This window comes from Boleophthalmus pectinirostris, unplaced genomic scaffold (genome assembly GCF_026225935.1).
Source record: "Boleophthalmus pectinirostris isolate CB_2022bp ecotype Guang Dong unplaced genomic scaffold, ASM2622593v1 HiC_scaffold_15, whole genome shotgun sequence".
Lineage (NCBI taxonomy): Eukaryota > Metazoa > Chordata > Actinopteri > Gobiiformes > Gobiidae > Boleophthalmus > Boleophthalmus pectinirostris.
This window is the reverse complement of record NW_026571070.1, coordinates 23,213,313-23,233,941: the sequence shown is the minus strand read 5'-3', so window position 1 is coordinate 23,233,941 and position 20,629 is coordinate 23,213,313. Positions and strand designations below refer to the sequence as shown.

The following is a 20,629-nucleotide window of genomic DNA, read 5'->3' as shown; positions in this document are numbered from 1 at the left end:
GTATTATTTTTCTTTTCATATTTTGTAATAGGGAAATAGTTTTATAGAGATGACCGCGGCAGATGCACAGTTTGGATAGTCTATATAGCCAGACAGTTTCATAACAGGGCGATGTGTCAAAATGTCTAGAGTTTATTTATATGTTTATTACAAAATGAGATAAAGAAATTCTTAAAACTTGCATTTGTTATATTGCTTTCTCTTGAAACACGACGCCACATGAGAGCTTGTGAATGGAAAACTTTATGAAAAATAGAGTAAAAAATTGGGAACATGTTCTAAAAATGGCCGAAGAATCGCTTTGAAGTTTCTTTTGCGTGCTTGTGAAATGTTGAGATGCTATGTCGAATTTAACAAGGTTTGCCCTCTGCAAATACCTCTAAGTTGCAGACAAATTAAACACAAGCGTGTCAGCCATAGGATGCGCTTCTTGTTTCATAGTGCGCATATCACCTTATTCCTAATCTCATCATTAAGTCAACGGACCAAGGGCCACACAATTCCACAGCATTTAAAGTGTGAGAATCTGTAGATCCGCTGCACAAGTGCGACATCCAGTGGTCAAGTAGGCCACTAGCAATACTTGAGAGAAAGAAACAGGATGGCGACGCAGTGTCAAGATGACTGCTGTAGACATCGTGACAAACTTAAATCTCAGATTTGTTTAAGAGACAGTGATTTTTAAAAAAAAAATTATGATGGAGGAAACTTGAATCATTAGGCTACAATTATAATAAATGGCACAACACTAAATGGACCTAACAGGTTTGGTTGAGATTGCCTGGAATAAGAGCTCTATAGAACATGATAGAAAGATGAGAGCCATCCATCAGTAGGCTGCTGAGGTGAGACGATCCGCTAACACATTTGTGAACACTGTTGCAACATGAGCAGGCATTCCTGCTCCGTGCTTCAGGTCGCCCACATTGTGGAGTTGTTGATACTGAGAGGTGGAAACTTGTGGAGGGACAAAGCGGCCCATCTCTGGCGGCGCTCTGACCTTGGGTCTGTGTCAGATACAAAAGCGTCCGCGCTGCGCAGCATTCCTCCGAGCAGGTAAACAGAGCAGCGCTAATCCCCATGGGGCCCAGTCTGCTGCAGCTCAACAACCGCTTTACAAATGTTGACATTTGCAAACACGAACCGTCTGGCATTCGGGAAAACACTACTTGTTTCTAGGAGAGTTGGACAAACGTCAGCATGCACACTTCAAAGACTGGCAGAGACCACGTCTCTCCACAACACTGCACAAGACAAGAATAGGTTTGACAATAACTAATCACACGGAGCCTTTTAAAACTTTACATTATACGCAAGTTTATTATGACTGCATCACATATGAATTCTTGTGCTGAAACAGGCTTACATGTCTTCATAAACCGTGCCATTTAAAAACAGTTGGTTTGCAGAATATGTACACGTTACCACAAATGTTCAGATTATTCCAGCATTTTTCAAAAGAAACTTTTACATTACAGTTCTCACAGCCACATGATAGAAAAGCTTGTCAGTTGGTTCAGTTACAGTCTAACTTGGATTGTCATTTGAAGCAGTAAATAATGTCTTGGTGAAACAGAAAGGGGATGAAGGAATGCCGTTTAGAATGAATCCAACCCCAGTTTAAAGTCAGAAGTAGGGAAGGCCCTGGTGCAGTGAAAGCCCAGTGCTACAGCCTGCCCTGTGACCCGATAGTTGCTAGAGAGCTGGACATCTCCATCCACTGGGCTAACAAACAATGGAAATCCAGGTAGGCCTCCTGCTTAATACAAAAGTGTCAGGGTGCAGCAAAGATTAAACAAAACAGCACCCACAAAAAGAAATGTGGCGCTCTTAACTGAGCAGTGAAATAAGGGTTAAGTTCTGCTGCAAGACTCCAAGGTTCGCCGCTGCAAAATGCCTAGATTCATTAGAGAGAGAGAGAGAAAAAAAGAGAGAAAAAAATAATCTGAGAGGTGATTCAGATTGAGAAAATCTCCATTGTCCAATGTGGCCTGTAGTGATCATAGTTCTGTTTCATTCATTACAAATAAGCCAAACACAAACACATGCATGCACACAGTCAATAGTTTGATCCAAAAGTGCTATACGAAGGGACTAAAGCCCATCAAATGCTCTTAATACATCCAAGTCACTATTTCACTCTAAAAGAGTAAAAGAACACCTACATATCTGCAAATATTAAATATACGTAACACGCTAAGATGTGTGCATGTATGCAAATGAATTTGGCTTGCAAAAGAAAAGGTCAAAAATTGCTCTGGACCATGAGACCTAAAGGGAATGAGAGCAGGTTATTGCAGCAGCAGTCTTCCACACCGAGGACCTGGTGACAAAAAGACTTTGATTAGAAGTTGAATTCTGGTCAAATTATGCAGGCTAATATTACGCAAGTCATCACCATATAGCACATTTGGGCACAGTGTCAATAAAAATAGCTTTAAAGTGTAAAGTAAGAGCATTATGTCTTAGTATAAGATACATAGAGATTCAATTTGAATCTGTTTTGACATTACAAGACCAGGGGTTTCATTTATAAAACTTAACTAAAATTGAACGTACAGACAAAACACAAACTTCTTTCCACTGGCTCAGTGATATGAGACTCTGAGACCTCTCTGAGCTAAGATCTTTCTCTGCACCATCTCTTAACACCACACATGCAGGCTTCAGTTTATGGACTATTTCTGCGTAAACTTCAATAAACTTGATACGGAAAGTCACATACATAACATTTTAGTACATATGCATGCTTTAAAAATGAGACCCCAGGTGTCTTATATTTGGAAATATAGCTGGTACCTTTAAATCCATAGGATTTATCGATACCCCACCACTAACAATTAATGCACAGCATTAAAATATTGATATTTCAAAAGTACAAAAGTGGGAGGACCAGAGCAAATAAAAATAAAAGTAATAAAACACAAAAGAAGTCGGAACAAAAGTGTACAACATATAAAAGAACAGGTACAATGAGGAACACGTCTGGTATCAAAATGTATCAAGGGTTTAGAGCTGTAGTCGTTCCAAAACAGGTTTGAACTGTGCTAAGGAAAATGCTACAACCTTTTACTGTTAAAAGAGTTGTGCATGCTAATCTTTACAAAGTCACAAGGCCATAAGTCCAAATTTGACACTGACCAATGTAAGACAAAACAATGGCATCACTGGCAAAGGTGGAAGAAAAACACCAGTTTTGGAACAACCAAGTAGCATCTCACTCAAGAAGCCAAATAATATTTTTATTGGCAGTTAAATTTGGTCAGATTGTTCAAATTTAAGTTTGTCAGATTTGTTGAAACCATAGGAAAATTTCACAAGTACCAGGTTGCATAAGAATTCAATTGAAACCCCAAGTGTAGATTGTGACGGTGGCTGCAGGAGCAGTTGACAAGACAACACAGCACACATATTTGACCAAGATGGAACTGGCTTCATATACCTGTAGTAACGGTATATTGGCCGCCTTTTTATTTCCCTTCAACTTTTGAATTTCAACAATTGGGGCCCAGAAACGTTGTTTTGGGTATGTCTGGACACATCTTTACATAAGTTAACCTGATACTACAGCAGTTCAAAAAAGAAAACAAAAAACTAAGTGTAATCTGATTTACTTATGACATGATTAATAAAAGGGATAATGGATGCCCCCACAGTCTCCTAAATTTCAATGAATAATGACCTTCAAGATGGACTCTGATCTCTGTAATAATAAACCTGAACAAATGGTTTCACTATTTTATCAGAATAAAAATCTGCATCTTTCATTTATCAAGACAGCTGATAGAGTTGTGTGTAAACCTTTATGCACTGTAGTGTGCCAACACTGAAGCAACATCTGTAAAGTATTGGAAGCTGAAAATACAGTTCAGTTTGAAAGTACAATGTACACAACCGCAGAATTACTAAAAAAAACACTGACTAACATACAGTTTAAAGCTTATTTACAATAATGGCTTCCTGTAGAAGAACCAGTACTGCCACTGGACAATGTGAACCCCGCACTTATTAAACCAAAAGCAATTATTAAATAGCCAACCATAAAAGAATCAAATTATGCCAAAGCACACAACCACTCACTCCTCCTCCTGTAAAGACACCATAATCCAACACCCAACTAAAATAGCAGACATCGCCTATATAGTGCCACTGTAACAGTTAAAACATGGAAACCAGCCTTCCCCACAAAAATAAGTACTTTAGATAATACGTTATGTCAGTCAGTCAAGCAAGCATCATCAACACAGAAATGTCTTCACAAATTAAGCTTTTTTTTTTTTTTACAGCAACCAGTCTACTTATTTTCCACTAGGTGGTGCCATCCACACACTAACTCCACACTATCTATACATGAAAGAGCCCACAAGTGATGAGACACTGCCACCTACTGTCAGAAACCTGTCAGCATTAAGAAAAGAGAAACTGAAGCAAGTCCTACTCTCTGCATAAATTAGCCTAAGCCCAACTCAATGCAATAGTTAAGTTTTCATGTCTATTACCAAGTGAAGGGGGAGCACCCATTATCCCGCATGATGCCTTTTTTAGTGTCCATTACGACGCAATAAGCAAACATGAACGATTACAAAGGAGATGTGCAGTCCAGTTTCTGAGCAGTGCTTATAGTGAGCACAGACTCGGTTCTCAGAGGCATGTACACACACACGTTTCTCCTTATCCCAAAGTATCTCATGTGTTGTGCAGAGGCTGAATGAAGCACAGGTCTCTCTCCCCCTCTCCTCTCTCTCTGTGTATGGATGGCTCTTCTGGAGGCGCGTGGAGCCAGGTCTTTGTCAAAGTGCTTCTCATCCATCGATCAGCGACACATCAATGTGGGACAAATCAATCATATGCCTGTGTGGTAATTGGAATCATTACCTCCTCCAATCATTGTATCATCATATGTCAAATTAACTATAGAAAATCAAACTGTGTTTCAGGCTAATGGGGAGTGACACCATTAATAGCAATTCTAAAATTCATATAAAAAAGGGAATATGAAATATTGATTACCTATGAAAGCTGGTCTGAAAACTGGCAGCGTGCTGGGGACTGGAAAATCTTGCAATTGCTTTTCTGTGCTGGGGAATCATTTTGAACATCTGCAATATAAAAATAAAATTATCAACAATTTGCTTGCCATCCACAAGAGGGAGTGAGGGTGGTAAACATGTGCCTCTGCTTTCTCTACCATTCATCAGCAGAAGAGGGCGCTATTACATCAGAGGAAGATTGCACTGTCCTGCCCATAATGAATACAACTACAGCTTCCTATGGTGCATGTGTAAAGCCTGGCTGGCCTTACCTCGATGGGACCGATGGATTTGAGCAGATTCTTGAGCTGCACTTCAGTTGTAGAGGAGGAGAGGCCCTCGATAGACACAGTGGATGGCCCTTTCTCTGCAGCTTTTTGGCTCTGTCTGGTGGGGAGGGGACGGCCCGCACCAGTCTGTCCTCGACCTCTGCCCCGGCCTGATACCACCACCTGCACAAGGCACACACAAGAGGAGCCCAGAGCAGTTAATGACAGAGGCAAGCCTCAGTGTGTTTACAGTGGCTTTGTGAATCTGCTGTTATGTCAGTGTCAAACTCTGGCATGATTGACTCATCAGACGACTACACATCACTGTCAAACACATGTGGCATATCTTCATTTATGCTTGTGAGTGAGGGCTTTCTTCTTGAGCTGGAGACGAAGATGAGAAGGTACCGGAGAGGAGGAGGAGTGTGTGAGTGCTGTGGAGCGGGGAGCAGACATGGAAGCTGCCTGCGCCTGTCAGTGTCAGCGAGCAGCCTGGTGGTGACAGGTGCACATAGTGCACACGGGCCAGGGACCTGCTGTAGGCCTCTGTGTTACAGTGTTTGGAGCTTGTCAATAGTCCTGCAGCTGGCTTACTGTCCCGTCTTATTACCTCCAAGTCTCATTCAGGACATCTGCTCTCTGCTGGAGCAATGGTTCTAGCACAACATGCAGAGGTTTTTAGCACCACCACAAAATCTATACTTGTATATTAAGAACATAATACTACAGAACAATCAGTGCCTTTACAGTAAACTTTTTCAGTTGTAACACACACAGCACATCGCCCATGTGTCTGAGAGTTGGTAGTTGTGGTTCAGCAGAGATTGTAGGTGAAATTAATAGCCCATTCACCACATATTTAAGAGCCTCAAAGTACTACAACTACTTTTAGCTTCAAATCATGTTTGAGTTATACTTTAGGCAGATGTTTTAATCCTCTTCTAGTAGGCAAAAAGCATACATTCACAGAATCAAATCACAGCATGTAACAGGCAAAGTGCAGCTCTGACCTCACTTTGTTTGAGAAGTATTGATCACGGGTCTGCTTAGTCTGGGTTATGTGACTTTTGGTCTCATGTTGGTCGACTGTGGACATGGACAGTGGACATACCCGGTTCTGCTGCTGTGGTACATTTGATCCCTGCTGCTGCAGCGTTGCCACTGTGACCTTTCGCTGGGCACCTAGGTTGTGTGGAGACGCTGACTGGGTGCCTTCTTCCTTCATGGGGACGCCTGTGACAGCAGAACTTTTTTCACCCTGAAAAATTATTAAAACCAGTCATTCAAAAGTGAAACTTGTGTGTATAGATACCAAAAAACGTGCCCACTACACAGACAACAGTGAAAAGGACAATCACATGGACAAATCAGTCTGAAATCTAGCACGCTGAAGCTGAATTCCCACGTGTCAGAGTGTGGAGAATAAAGATCAGCCCAACAAGGTGATGGTCTCATTATCAAATAGAGTCACAGCTCTGGTCTGTGACATGTGGAAGAAATTGAAGGTCGTCTGTGGCCCAACTCTGCGGAGAGATGTGACAGATCGATAGAGGGAAGAAAGGAGGCCATATCTGTGGCCTGTCCCATCTGAGAGCAAATGGATTAATCCCTCCTATAGAAATCAGCAGGGTGATTGTGCCCATCACATGCTAAGCTGCATTACACCGGAGCGACAGCAGCTCCATGTGTCCCCCATCCCCCAACTCCTCCCCCAGCAGCTTTTGTGTCTCGAACTGCTTTGTATTATCCACACTGAAAATATCATTTGCCTCTTATCAGGGCTTCTAAGCTATCCAAATCCTTCAACATGGTAACCCCGGTGAACAGGTATTACACTTGCTCCTCCCAGGGTAAAAAGATTCATTACAAACTATCTGGACTGGACTTATTTCAGGATCTTTGAAGTGAAGCTAAATATCTATAGTAAGAGTAAGAAAAATAAGATTAAAGTGTCAGCCTTTTGTCATTGACAGCAAGACAATAGAGGAAAAAAAGTGGCAACAAAATCCCCTGTCAACATAGCTTTCAGACAGTGTGAACTACTCTTAAGTATTTTACTAAATGGTATGCTAAAAAGCCTGCTGACACAATCTAGAGTTAGACCATTACCGCTATAATATGAAAGACAGGAGGAATATTCAGAACACCATCAAACTCATTCACCAATTTCAAATTAGTATAGTAATAATATTTTTTTTCAAATAGTGTCTAAACTACCTCTAGATGTCATGTCTGATGGTGGTGCTCTGGACAGTGTATAACAATATCTCCTGCCCTTAAAAGAGGATATCAACCTTTAAGAGAAGTGATGAGGTGTCCTCTGCTTCACAGATAACTGTCACATGGCCTTCTAAAATGCCTACAGCCGTTCAGTCTGGTAAGGGTATAAGGCATGTGGCTTAAATACCAGTCCTCAAAGCTTAAGGCAAGATCCTCTTAACAAATCAATTTCACCAAAAGACATAGACATCAGAGTGTCATTCCCATAGGTTACACATCTTTTAGATAGATACTAAATAGGGAATGGTAGTGGCTGACTGGCATTTGGAATGATCTCATTTCAAAAGTGCCATTTGTTATGAAGAGAAAATGAGTGGTAAAAGATCAAATAAATGTCAGGCTGAAAAAACAAAAGCACTTGTTCAATAAGAGAATATGGCTTACAGTTGCTGAAAGTTTGATGAGTCGGACTTTCTGTGGAACAGGAGCCGCGTCAGTGGCGCGCTGCATCACTGTGCGTTTAGCTCCTGGCCGTGGGGCTGGGGGCAGCACTGAGGAGGGGACTGCTCTCACTGGGTTCTGAGGGGCAGCACTCCTTTTCTGCTGCAGCGCCACCTGAGGAGTCTGTGGCTGCTCTGCGCTGATGCCAGTATGTGGGTGCTGGTTTGTTCCCATTACCATAGGCCCCCGTGTCCGGACAGGAGGACTGGCCTTAGGGGTTTTGGAGGAGCCGTTAGAAGAGAATGGCACTCCCTGATTGGCTGGCTGTTGCCTCGGTGGCATGGGTCTCTGCTGAGGAGTCTGTTGTACAGGCGGATGTGGTTGTGACGGGGGATTCTGAGGAGGAGCGGTCCCTTGGTTCTGACTTTGAGGATTTGAATTAAGTCGGTCCAGTAGCTCCTTCTTTCGGACTCCAGCTTGCATTTGTCTTCTCATCTCCTTCCTCCTTAAAATCTCTTCACGCAAGCGCTTCTGCTCCTCGATCTTCAAACGATACTGCCGTGTTTCCTCATCTTCCTCAACGTTCTGTGGCAGAAAACAAACCAAGAGGTTAGTTTGTCTAAAATTACACCACATTTTTTTTATAATAATAAAATAATAATAAAAAGGTCATTCAAACTATGCAAGTCATTGAGTGAAAAGGACAAAAAAATCTCCATTGATTTAACATGCAAGTTAGGTAGAACAGCAATAGGAGATGTAAACCGCTCACCTGTGTCCCTGTGTCAGGTTCAGTGTTGGATTCCTGGTAATTTTGGGTCCGACCTGGACCTCCGGGCTGTGATGCGCCTCTACCCCGGGCAGAAGCTTGTCCACGGCCTCTGCCACTGTTGGATAGGTGAGAATTCTGGCCCGAGCGCAGCCCCATTGCTGCTGGGGTGGTGGGGTTAACATTAGCAGCTGCAGCAGGGCGTGTACTGTTAATGTTTGCGTTGCCAGGAGCCACCGGGACCTCTCGAAGGTTGCTGTTGCGCTGTGGTAGAGTCTGCACTTGTTTAGGAGTTGGGGTAGTCTAAACAAAGGACACAAGTCAAGTTAGTTATTTTACAAGATACTGTACCATTAAATTAATGTGTTTTTAATGAGCAACAGGCGGCTCCACATTTAGTACACATATGGATTTATGTAGAAACGCATTGGTTTCTAATTGAACGACTCACCATTCTCTGCCTGTTTGCCATATTGCGCAGCTGGGGGTTCTGGGAGCGGGGAGTGGACTGCCTGGGGCTACCATGCGCCTGCTGCGGGTGGAAGGAGTTCTGGCCAGAGTGCATCATGGGACGAGGCTCATTTGGAGGTTGCTGATGATGGTGCTGCTGTGCATGTGCTGCGTGCGGAGGATGGGCTAAGTCCTGAGGATGAGGAGGCTGATGGAATATACACAAGATTAAATTAGTTTATTTCCAATAAAATTATTGTTTAGGGAAATGCACAAACCAACCATTGTTTCACATCAACTACAACATAGTTGTGGACTTGCAAACACTAGAGGGAGCTGTTGTCTATGTCTCTTTTCATGTGAGCCATATTCGTGTTTTAAATCAAAAGATATGCTACTGTGGCCATTTCTACAATTTGATACAAACAGATGCAAACAGTGGAAATTCAACAACAATCGTGTATTTAAAAAAGTCACTTACTCTTAGTCGTACCTGCATCCTATACGGGATTTGGAGGTTAAAATGGTTGCGTGGCTGTCCAAATGGTTGTCGAGGGCCCATGAATTGCCGGGGTTGGTTGGGTGGGCCTCCTTGATTCAGGCCCATCATTCCCTGTCCATGGTTAGCAGGGAGGCCGGGTCTAGGGGGCTCCCTCTGGAACAGTCCAAGTGGGCCGTGGCCTGGCTGGTTAAAGGCTGGTCCTGGTGGGCCAAAGCTCATGTGCCCTGGACCAGGCATCTGAGGCGGGTGGATGTTAGCATTCATCAGAGGGCTGGGGCCGTGGTGCTCAAACATGGGTTGCCCCGGAAAAGGTGCAGAATCTGCATGTTCTGCAAAAGACAAAACGCATGTCTCCATTTAAAACTATTTTAGGGCTTCAAAATGACATGACAAAGCTAAAAAAAACAAAACAAATCTGAAGCAGTGTTTGAAATGCAACTTTTAGGGCTTATTCAGTTTCTCATATAGACACATGCATTTAACATGAGAATTGCTAATAGAGCAGCACCAGAAGGCTAGCAGCATACCCTGTAGGTATAATGCCAGAGGAAATGTCAAATAGAGTTAAATATTCTAAGAAAGGCTTGCTCGTCTTGTCAAGCCATGTAGCAGGACTTGCCTCCCATAAAGAGGGGCTCTCTGTCCTGTGGCCCCAGAGGTGGCTGGCTCCTGTAGGGTTCCATGTGAGGAGGAGGCCGCTGGGGTGCACCAAAAGTGTGCTGCTGGAAATCACCTTGTCCCTGGGAAAACAGACAAACAAACTGATCATTCATGAATTATTTGTCACACAGGGAGTAAAAGAACCTCCAAGAAATTAATAAAATAAGAAGAGAAATATGCCAACTGCAGGAACCATTGTAGTGGGCAACAGAAGAGCAATGGTCATTAAAAAGACGCAGAGTTGTACATTAGCATAATAATATAAAAGAAATGAAGAGAATGTAAAACGGACTCTGGAAGTAATGCCTCGAACAAGGCATGGGTATATGAGAAGGCAGAAGGAGATCTCATATTTGATTTAGGGGCTTCATATCTTCCACAGCATTTTACTCTTTGGGTGCTAGTGCCTGCATGCATCTTTCAAGGAAAGCCAGATAACTCTTAATCCTTCATTGAACTCAAATCCCCTTCATACGCATTACCTTTTTATTTTAAACATCTCTGATGAAAAATTAACCTGCTATTCAACATGTGGCACTTCCGCAAATGGGCTTCTTGTCTCCTCCAAGCCTATTGTAAATTACTTAAGATGCTATCATGCCTTAATCCATCTTTATTCCACTGCAGCGTGGTGGTATTTAGAGTGGAGAGGTGTTAAGAAAAGGTAGAAGCACATCAAAACTCGCTTAATAGAAAGTTAATCAACAGAGCTTAGAGAGACACAGGATTGATATTAAGCCACTGTCATTCGGTTTTAAAAGGTCAAACGAACAGGTTGGCACAAAGGGACTCTGGTGTCTAATACCTATCAAATAGCACTGCTCATCCGCCATCTAATCCTCCATAAACAGGCTGCAGGCTCAAACAGGGGCAAGGGCACTTTTCACTATTCAAATGATAAAGCGCTAATAAGGTACAAAAGAGACAGTTAAAAAGATTGTGTTTGAATATTAGGCCTCGATCAAATAAATCTTATCCAAATGTTAATTTGTCAATATTTAGCTATATAGTCATGTGAGTCACACCGTGTAATTTCAGTTATTTAAAATACAGAGATTAATATTTCAAAAGCAGGCTTCACGGGCAAAAATTTTATGCAGTATACTTCAGGCTATGACCCCCCATTAGGCCAGCCCTTTAACAATTAACTGTGATGGGATGATAATGTATGATAATCACTAGTAATCAGGTGCCCAGTGGTAAATGGGATGTTGCCGGTTGGAAAGTCACCTGCATTTCAAATGGTGTCCTTGGCAACCACACACTAAACACGATTGACAGCTGGAGAATCCAACATTATGCTGTTCATCATCATAGCAAGCAGACACCATGGCTTGCTGCTATGGACAACATACCTTACCTAGAACATACCTTAGAGTACAATTTAACCGAATAATGACGGACGGTCAATTAATTTGCATATTTCATGAAAAAAGGAGCACGCTGTTTTCTATGGTCTGTCACTACAGGCTATTGTAATCATTTTGAAGAAAAGGGAGGCTAAATACCCATATTAGTTATTAGTAGATTGTTATTGTACAATGGCTCTTCTATTAACGTCTTTGTAAGTAAAATAAAATACCACTAACCAGTTTCTTTCATAAACTTTGGCTTAGAAAAATATAGCACAAGGCATACAGCTCACACCACCTCTACAGACCCTCATGTTTCTTAAATTCACCATTTAGACTACACGCCTCTGGGACACAAACTTGTGGAAAGTGAATTTTATGGCCAGTATATTCTGCTTTCACAATTCTATTATGTGCCAGGCTCGATAGTCTGAGCCTCAGCCCATCCATGAAAAGTTGTTAACCAAGCCGTGCCACTGCTTCTCTGACCTCCAAGTATATTGCCTAAAGCCCCTATCACACATTTACAGCGGTGCAGCCAGACATGTATCAATGTTTAGAAATGTACTTTCAGAATTTGGCTTGGGTGGGCCGTCTAATTGCTCCAATGATATCGCCCTTGTATAAAAGGATGCTAAATGTGTGAAGGAGGAGCGAGAGTGAGGTGAGGGGGTAGAGGAGCAGCTGCTACTCACAGGGAACCTCGGAGGACCTACAGCAGGTCTAGGCTGGCTCTGAGCAGGAGGCATCAAGGGCACTGCAATGAGAGAGGGGGAGGGGAACAGCCAGAAAGACCATTCCACACTGGTAAATACAGTCCCAATCATTCATAGGAAATATAAATTTTCTTTTTACATGGATTTTTTTAATGCAATGCCACAATGACATTTTCAAGCGAGCCTACCTTGCACAGGCGTCGAGGGGCCTCTAAAATGCGGGTTAATGTGGATGTTTTTGGGCTGGGGAGGGGGAGGTTGTGGGTGGGAGTGCTGGGGAAAGCCAGGAGGAGACGGGCTCATCATTCGAGGTGGTGGCTCCATTTGGGAATGCATTGGTGGAGAGCGGTGAGCCATGTGTGGAGGCATGAGCGGCTGGAGGGGCTGCTGGACCAGCGGGCGCCCCGGCTCTGAGAAGGGAGGAGGTCCTCGCGGGCGGGAGTGGTGCTGTTGATGAGGGGGCATTCTGGATCCCTGGTGCTAATAGTAAAAAAATGGGGAGAATGATAAATGTCACTCATATATTGAAAGAAATTAATAAGTCAAGGCTATTTTATACAGGATTGTTTTATTCAGTGAAGTTCATAAAAACTCAATTCAAATGTTAAAATGTAAGTTTACCTGCATGTTCATGTTGCCCATGAAAGGATATCTGGGCTCATTCATTCTTCTTCTGTTTCCCCTCATGTCCTGTGGACCGTACCCCAACATGCCCCCTCTTCCTCGGCCTCCTCTTCCTCCTCTCCCTCTGCCATAGCGGTTTTGCCTTTTTTTCTCTTCTTGTTCCTCAAACTCTCTCAGATCAGCTTTGGCCTTTTCCGACAGTTCTAAAAGAAAACGTAATGGAAACATGAGAGTAAATATGAGACAAAGTAAAATATTATATGAAATTTAAAAGATATGCATACCGAGGGTTTCAGGAATGTTGCTGCGTTTTCTTCCAGCATCAGCTAAGCGCACCACCACACCTTCTTTTCTCTCCGACTTGAACCTCAGACGCCCAGACTCTTCATCTTCCTCATCCTCCTCTTCTGACTCCTCTCGAGATTCTTCTTCCAGAACAGCTTCACTTTCAACCTAAGGACAGCATGACAATTAATTTCAGCACAAGAGACAATTAGGAATGGCTTTTGACAGTGAGTCAGAAGTGAGTCAAAAGAGATAAACATTCTCGGTAATCTTATGCACATCTTTGCTTTATTTTGAAGTATCATTACCTGTGAGCTCTCTGCAGTGGAAGACACCTCATCCTCTACAAACTCCTCTTCTTCTGGGACTTCTGAGCCTTGGTCATGGCGCTCATCCAGTGGTTTTTCGTTATATGACGTTGTGTACTCATCATCCTTAATAAGTGAATACAAAAAATAACACTGATTATTATTGGAAAACACATAGGCCTTGTTAATACAAATGGCAATAGTTGACCTGGTACTACTTCAAGAGAATCATAGACACCGTGACAATATAACACTACTATTCCTCCAGCTTCAAGAAATCAAACATCCAGATAAAAAGCCCCTCACATTTAGGTCTACTGTTTGAGTGTTTCAGATTGAATTGACATTACATAATTTTGTTTCTAAAATGGTCACAATTATTAGATTTTAGTCTTTACAACTATGACCTTATAAATCACAATTATTGATAAGCCGAATAATCTTGACATCTATAGTACATGTGCAATACATTTCCCCTTAAGTCATTCAGAAAGAACCAACATAGTTTTGAACACTGCAAAAATAATATTGTAGATTTAATTTCTATAAATGTATAAATCCCAAAAACCAAACATTATAATGTTACAAGGAGAATTTTGGGGAGGCACCATGTAGACCTCATACACAAATTACCATAACAGTGGGAGCAAAGGCTTCATTACTATTCCTGACAGCATTTGAAATTCAATGAGATGTAAATGTTTGACATGATATACAGAAATGCAAGCAGATAAAAACACTCCTTCCCGGTTCAGTGATGGTGAAAATATCATTGACTAACTCGATGCAGATCACCCTTTCACTAGTGGCCATAGTGGAAATTCACTCCACCATGCCAAAAACATCAGACACATCAATTGGGGATTCACAAATAATTTTACAGAATATGAAATTTGTGAATTCAATCTTAATTTATACAAAATCTGCCAATGCAACTACATAATGAAGAAAGATGCACAAATAATAAAGTGTACATTGCTGCGTAGTTGAGGTCAGAGAGAGGGTCGCAGCCCAGTGTTTGATGCTGTGCTTCATTAACCTGCCAAAGTGCTGTCTATGAAAGCAGAGGAGAAAAGCCTCTGGATGGACAGGACGTCCCCAGGGAACACAGCAGCCTAATCCTTTAAACTGTTCTGTTGTACTAAATGAAAACCCGACTGAGAAAATGTCAAGGCTGGGTCATCCTACTGACCTTATAATCATTTATGCGAATAAGTCTTGCACATTTTAACTGCAGACTGTCCTGTAGCTTCAGTGCAATGTGTTGTTGTAATGTGCACAAAGGTCAATCCCTTATTCAACACTTGTCTTTATTTAGAAAAAAGGAGGCAGCCCGATATATCTCTGTCAGATGCCAAACAGTGTCCCACTAAAAAGGCCTGTAGCAGACATTTGCACATGGATCTGCTCTTATCTCTGATCCACTTGGTCAGGTTGAGAGGAAAGAGACAAATAAAGGGAAACTCACATCAATCATTAGAAAACTGCATGGAGTGTCCTCAGGAAGGTCAATAATCTTTTCACCTGCACAAGACTTTATCAGATCCAGTCTAAAGCCGCAGATAAAAGCTCCCCACATTAACCTCCTTCGATTGGCAGCACATCGCCAACATAAAGCAGCTCCCACTCCCCCAATGATACAGACCCAAGGTCACAAAAGGCACAGCGATGTGGAGGCGACAATTTATGCCAAACAAGCTGTCAACATAAACTTTGTCAGCAAGATGGAGAAATTAACTGGCAGGGAGTGATAATGAATCTAATCCTCCCCTAGCCCAAAATGCCAACCTACATCTCCTTCTACTGAATAGATTTTCAATGCTTGCTGTCCTCTCAGTGAGACAAGAGAGGTGACATTATCTTTTGGAGACAAAGGAGATGGACAGAAAGGGGAAGGGGACGATGTGTGTGTTTATGTGTGCAGGAGCAGACATCTAACACAAGAAAGCCAAGATGAGCACTCACTTGAAATTCCCCATCTAGAGGCTCATTGATTTCAAGGTCTAACACTTCATCCTGGTAGCCATCATCCCCCTCGACTGGCTCTCCGGTGTAGTCCATTTGGTCTGCATTGTGGTCGTGGCTGTAGTCCTCAGTGTACTCTCCTTCTCCCTCATAGCCCGGTGCGCCCAGGGTCACCGTGTCATCTGCGTAGTTCTCTTCCTCCTGCTGGCCATAGGACGTGCCCATGCTGCAGGGGGCATTTACAGTCAAACTCTGACCATTCAAATGACTGTACCTTTACTTATTATTTACTTATAGCCTTTTGATGTAGCCTAAGATCTTACTTTTTAAAATGGTACCACACTCATAACTTAGCTAGGGTTGCCTTAAGCTGCATTTTGAGGACACATACACAAGTTCTAGGTTTCTATTCTCTTATCTCTATGAACATTCACATTTCAGTGGCTCTAGCCCGACTCATGGAAACCTGCACTAGCGCTAATTCAGGATTGGCTGCAGGTGCTCGAAAAGGCAGCAAATTCAATCACTGATTTGAACATAACTATATGGTTAATCTTCATGAAAGAGTAAATCAAACAAACATCACCTTAAAATGAAGCCAAGTTTAAATCATGACACTGTACCTGATATTTTGGTCTTCATCATCACTTTGTAGAAGGTCATCATTAAGCTCCTCATCAGACATTTCTGATGGCTGAAAAAATTACAAAGAATATTGTAGTTTTGCATAGTACACGCTCATATTCTTCCTTTCGTAAACTTGTGTTCAGTCAGTGCATGGTGTGGGGGCTGGGGAGCACCTACACCCCAATGGAAGTCTAATTCCCATGTGGTGAAGACAATCTGGGCAGGTCAGCAACGCTCTTTTTTTGTCCAGCGTACTTCCTCCTGGTCCACATCAACATTTGCCCCTGTGGAGGAGCCACCTGCCACAAATCTGTGTGTGCACACTTTCATCACATTCTCCACACACTTTCCACAATAGCAGTGCAATCAAAATTGGAGTTTAGGAGAAATCACATACACTACATGTACCTTTTTACTTGATGTCCATCCATCATCCCCGAGCAATTCCTCCTCCAAATCACTAAAACAGAGTAACTTCATTATGAGAGTCATATTTTTAGTAAACTAACCATTGTTCATTATGCAATACACATTTTAACACCCAACACAATGACAGGGAATAACAGAGACTAATATTCTAATTAGGCATGGAACAATAAACAGTTTTAAGTGATATGCAGTATTCAAAAGCCACAGCATCAATTTCATAACAAGATGGTCCTTCTGACACCATATAGGTAATTTCTTTGACTATTTCTGTGGGAAAAGCAGTGCTTCTCAAACTTTCAGTTTGCGGATAATAAACACCTATCATGTCACAAATAATGTAAATAACCAAGAAGATAGTGTCACATCCCTTTCTGTCCATGTATGCCCATCCTAGTTTGGTCCTAATCACTTGTTATTTTTGCCTAGATAATAATTCTGTGTTTCCACAAATCTCAGCACAGCAAAGTATGCCAACAACGTATATAATTTTCTTTGTGCTAGATCATGATTTCTATTTTAGACTCATGCCCACATAATTTTGTTGTACTGTAACTGAAGCCATACCTTTCAATATCATCATCTTCACCCCTTCTTCTGCGTGAGCGCTCAGCACCTGGTTTGTCATACTCATCAAAGTCAAACTCTGTCAAAACAAACAAACAAAAACATGTGCTTTTCACCTCACAAAAGTGGACTGACATTTCAAATTTAACTAAACTTTTTTTCAATGGACATTTAACCACCGTTAGGTGCATTATGTAACTTTTGTGGTGAGGGTTCATCACTCAGTTGTATCCATGGAGCTAGTTAAGTTTACTTTGGACATGTGCCTTTGGCTTATAATGTAACTTAACATAAAAGGAGAAATAATTTAAATGTTGATCTCTCAATAACAGCAAAGTACTAATTAATCTCTAATTAGTCTTGGCTCTCCACAAAAGGAATGGGACCTTATAAGCTTTAGTCCCACCCCACACTGCAACACAACACAAGTAATTATAGTACAAAAACAATAGCTTCCTATTAATGCATTACACACCAATTATTGTACATAATCGCCGTGATTATGGCTTTAACTGTAATGTTCCACAGGCGTTTGCTCAGACACAGGCAATCTTAAGATATGTTTCAATTGGTATTATTGAATCTGAATGTCAGAAATAATAAATATTACAATACACTTTTTTGGTATATTTCGTATTTATTTGATCTCCATTAGCTGTGGAAGCACAGCTATATTCTATCTAGAAACCTTCATTCCACATATTTCAACCTTAATTTGGTTGATAATGTATTTTAAAAGTCTCAATATGCAATAGTTATAATAAAAGTTAGACTTTTACGGACTACTAAAAAGAATCATTAGTTGCAGCTCTACTAAACAACAAAAAAATACTTCCTGTTTGTCGTTCGTTTCTGTATTTATTTCGCTTCTCTGCATCTCTATGCAACATATTTTGTTCTCTTTAGACAATGCATTATTTTTGGATGACACTAGATGCCTTATGCAGTAAAAACAAAATATTTTCCTATAAAATTAGAGGCCATCACTCAAAATATGGCAGTTTATCACAAGATCAAGTCTGCATTAGGTGAAAAAAATGTATATTTTTTGTTTTGGATTCTCTGGATTCTCTCTCTCGGATGGTTGTTCAACCCCTCACTGTGCTGGCCCACTTTGGGTCCCAGGGCTAGTACACCCCTGGGTCTGCTTCTGCAATATGGGGTAAAAAAAAGAACTAGTAGATAGAGACATGTACATCCAATAAAAGTTGCAACTGCATGCTAAATCCAAAGGCAAAAAATGTACAAAAGAAAAACATATCTGCACTGCAGTTCTTGGAAGCTCAAAAATTTTAATGGGACCATTTTATGACACCATATTATTGTGGAAGAGCCAAAGAAATGCAGTATAGATCTGTTTTTTCTTTTGGAAAAATATTGACTGATCTTGATTTTCAATTTCATTTTATTCCGTCTTTTCAAAAATATAAATCTACTTAGTATTGACTTCATGAACATGTACAATATAGGGTTTTAATCTATGCCACGTAACACACACATGAAACATTGAAATGTCTTCCTCCAAACTCCAAAACACATGATTTTAGTGACAGGCTTCTCAGTTCAAAACCCAACCATATCATGGACAATCAGATCAGATTGGATTGTGAATCAGATATGTATGATTCACAATCTCTCAATCTTCCGATTCATTGCTCAGCCCTAGTGGAGACACTTGTGGGCCGTACCAATCTGCTCCAAAGTGAACCAATGGAAGCTAGTATCCCCAGGGTCCACTTCAAACCATTTAAACTGGCTGCTTGGATTCACTTAAGACAATATTAATCCACTCCAACGCAAAGAAATCAAAACAGAACTTTAACGTGCCTCTCCACAGATCTGACCTGTAACTTGGCCTTGTGGTAGCACCTGCTTGTCTGGAGACAGACAAAATTAATGCTCTATTTACTGTGGAACAAATCCGGCAAACCAATCACATCTGCTTGGAGACAAGCAAGTGTTGGACCCTTCACCAGAAAGGTATTACACAGTGCGTCTTTAATAAATATTTTAAGTGCATAGAAACGATCTTAAAAATGTCATAACTCATTAGACACTACAGAAGAGACAATAACAGAAGTACTGCAGACTATTGAACAGGAGACAAGTGTCAAACACAAGTGTCAACACAACCATAGCATGTATACACATACAATGGCGTACAGATGTGACAAGTGGAAGTCTTGTATCTTTAGCCTTTCACGAGGTAATTAAACAAAGCCCATCGCCATCACTAAGTATGGACTTTCAAATGAAATACAAGTTGGTAAATGTTCATATTATCAAACAATACAGTCTCAGAACACACCGTTTTGATGATTATGAAGCTACTAACGGTGTATTAAGTATAAAGTAGGCTTCAGTGGTGGGAACAATATGCACAATCCGCACAACCACAGCTGGCTAGTTAGCATCATAGTTAGCATTAGCGGATAGGCCTTTGCAGCGCAACCGTACATTCGCACTGTTGCGTTCATATTATGCACATATTGCAATCTCGCTTGCTTTAATGGGCACACATAGAAATAGAAATGTGCTATCTTCTGAAAACAACTGCTTAACACTGCCTTGAAGAGCCGCGGCTCGGAACTAGCATCAACGCTAGTCCAACCTGGCCGCAACTACCGTCGCGTTAAAGCTTAGCGCAGTCTCTTACCTGTGTCGTTGACTGACATGGTGCGATGCAAGTCTCACTGGGAGCAGACTACAAATTTGGAAAGTTCATTCAGCGTTTAATATACTGACATGATGCATCCAACCAAACGAAATAGCTGCCTCTGCGCTATAACAACAACGTCCATCCACGGAGCAGAGGCGCAAACATGGCAGAGCTGTGCTGATGCATTATGGGTGGGAAAAGCAGCTCCCCCTCTGCTCTGCTGCACCCATGAGCGCACCCATGGAGGCACCCTGTGCCGTGGAGGAGGTTGGAGTGTTGGGGTGGCTGGCTCTCAAACCACGGCTCAAGATTTTGGATGAATTAATGTAACAGTAAACCACTAAACTAAAGGCGAGGTAGACAGGCACTAGGTTTCAACACAATTATGATCTTCGGATGGGGGTTGGCAAAATGCTGAGATCTGCTAAATGTGCTTTTTGTAGTTTGGCTCGTTGGCTACACCGTGATATGAACTTTCTATAATTTGAGGTAGGGCAGGTGACAATTAACATATGATAGACTACCAACAGAACTGGTACAAAAGCCTGCCCTACATAACCTATCCTAGGCTACATTTTGAGAGTTAGTCTATAAAGTTAAGGATAAACAACAAAAACAAACATTGTGAAAGGGGCATTCAGATGAAAATGAAAACAAGTTACTATGGGTTTACATATTAACATTTTGTTTTTGTTTTTCTTATTGCTAGTAATTTGGTTTGTAGATTTAAAAAAAAAAATCATATTGAATGTTATTAGG

The 20,629-nt window shown here is 41.5% G+C and overlaps 1 protein-coding gene across 2 annotated transcripts; it reads right to left on the bottom strand.

The window, feature by feature from the left end:
• Positions 1-1,291: 1,291 nt before the first annotated feature.
• Positions 1,292-20,061, bottom strand: rbm33a (RNA binding motif protein 33a). Of its 2 annotated transcripts, none has more exons than XM_020935650.2 (19): positions 19,868-20,061; positions 17,212-17,290; positions 16,627-16,678; positions 16,215-16,285; positions 15,592-15,817; positions 13,627-13,752; positions 13,318-13,486; positions 13,031-13,236; positions 12,598-12,889; positions 12,389-12,450; positions 10,301-10,421; positions 9,661-10,010; positions 9,181-9,387; positions 8,733-9,032; positions 7,964-8,545; positions 6,411-6,557; positions 5,303-5,482; positions 5,011-5,099; positions 1,292-4,851 (listed from the first exon to the last, which is right to left on the bottom strand). In XM_020935650.2, exons 1-19 carry the CDS (start codon positions 19,884-19,886, stop codon positions 4,803-4,805), a joined length of 3,327 nt encoding a protein of 1,108 aa, XP_020791309.1. In that variant the 5' UTR covers positions 19,887-20,061; the 3' UTR covers positions 1,292-4,802. The 2 variants fall into 2 exon arrangements, with proteins under 2 accessions (XP_020791309.1, XP_055006869.1); XM_055150894.1 differs by having other exon boundaries at positions 9,673-10,010.
• Positions 20,062-20,629: the final 568 nt, after the last annotated feature.

What these genes read in the sequence shown, in the direction of transcription:
- rbm33a (XM_020935650.2), bottom strand. An exon ending in GATGGACATCAAGTAAAAAG is followed by an intron (nt 16,286 to 16,626) that starts GTACATGTAGTG and finishes TAATTTTTTCAG; the next exon opens with CCATCAGAAATGTCTGATGA. An exon ending in AACCTGACACAGGGACACAG is followed by an intron (nt 8,546 to 8,732) that starts GTGAGCGGTTTA and finishes TTTCTGCCACAG; the next exon opens with AACGTTGAGGAAGATGAGGA.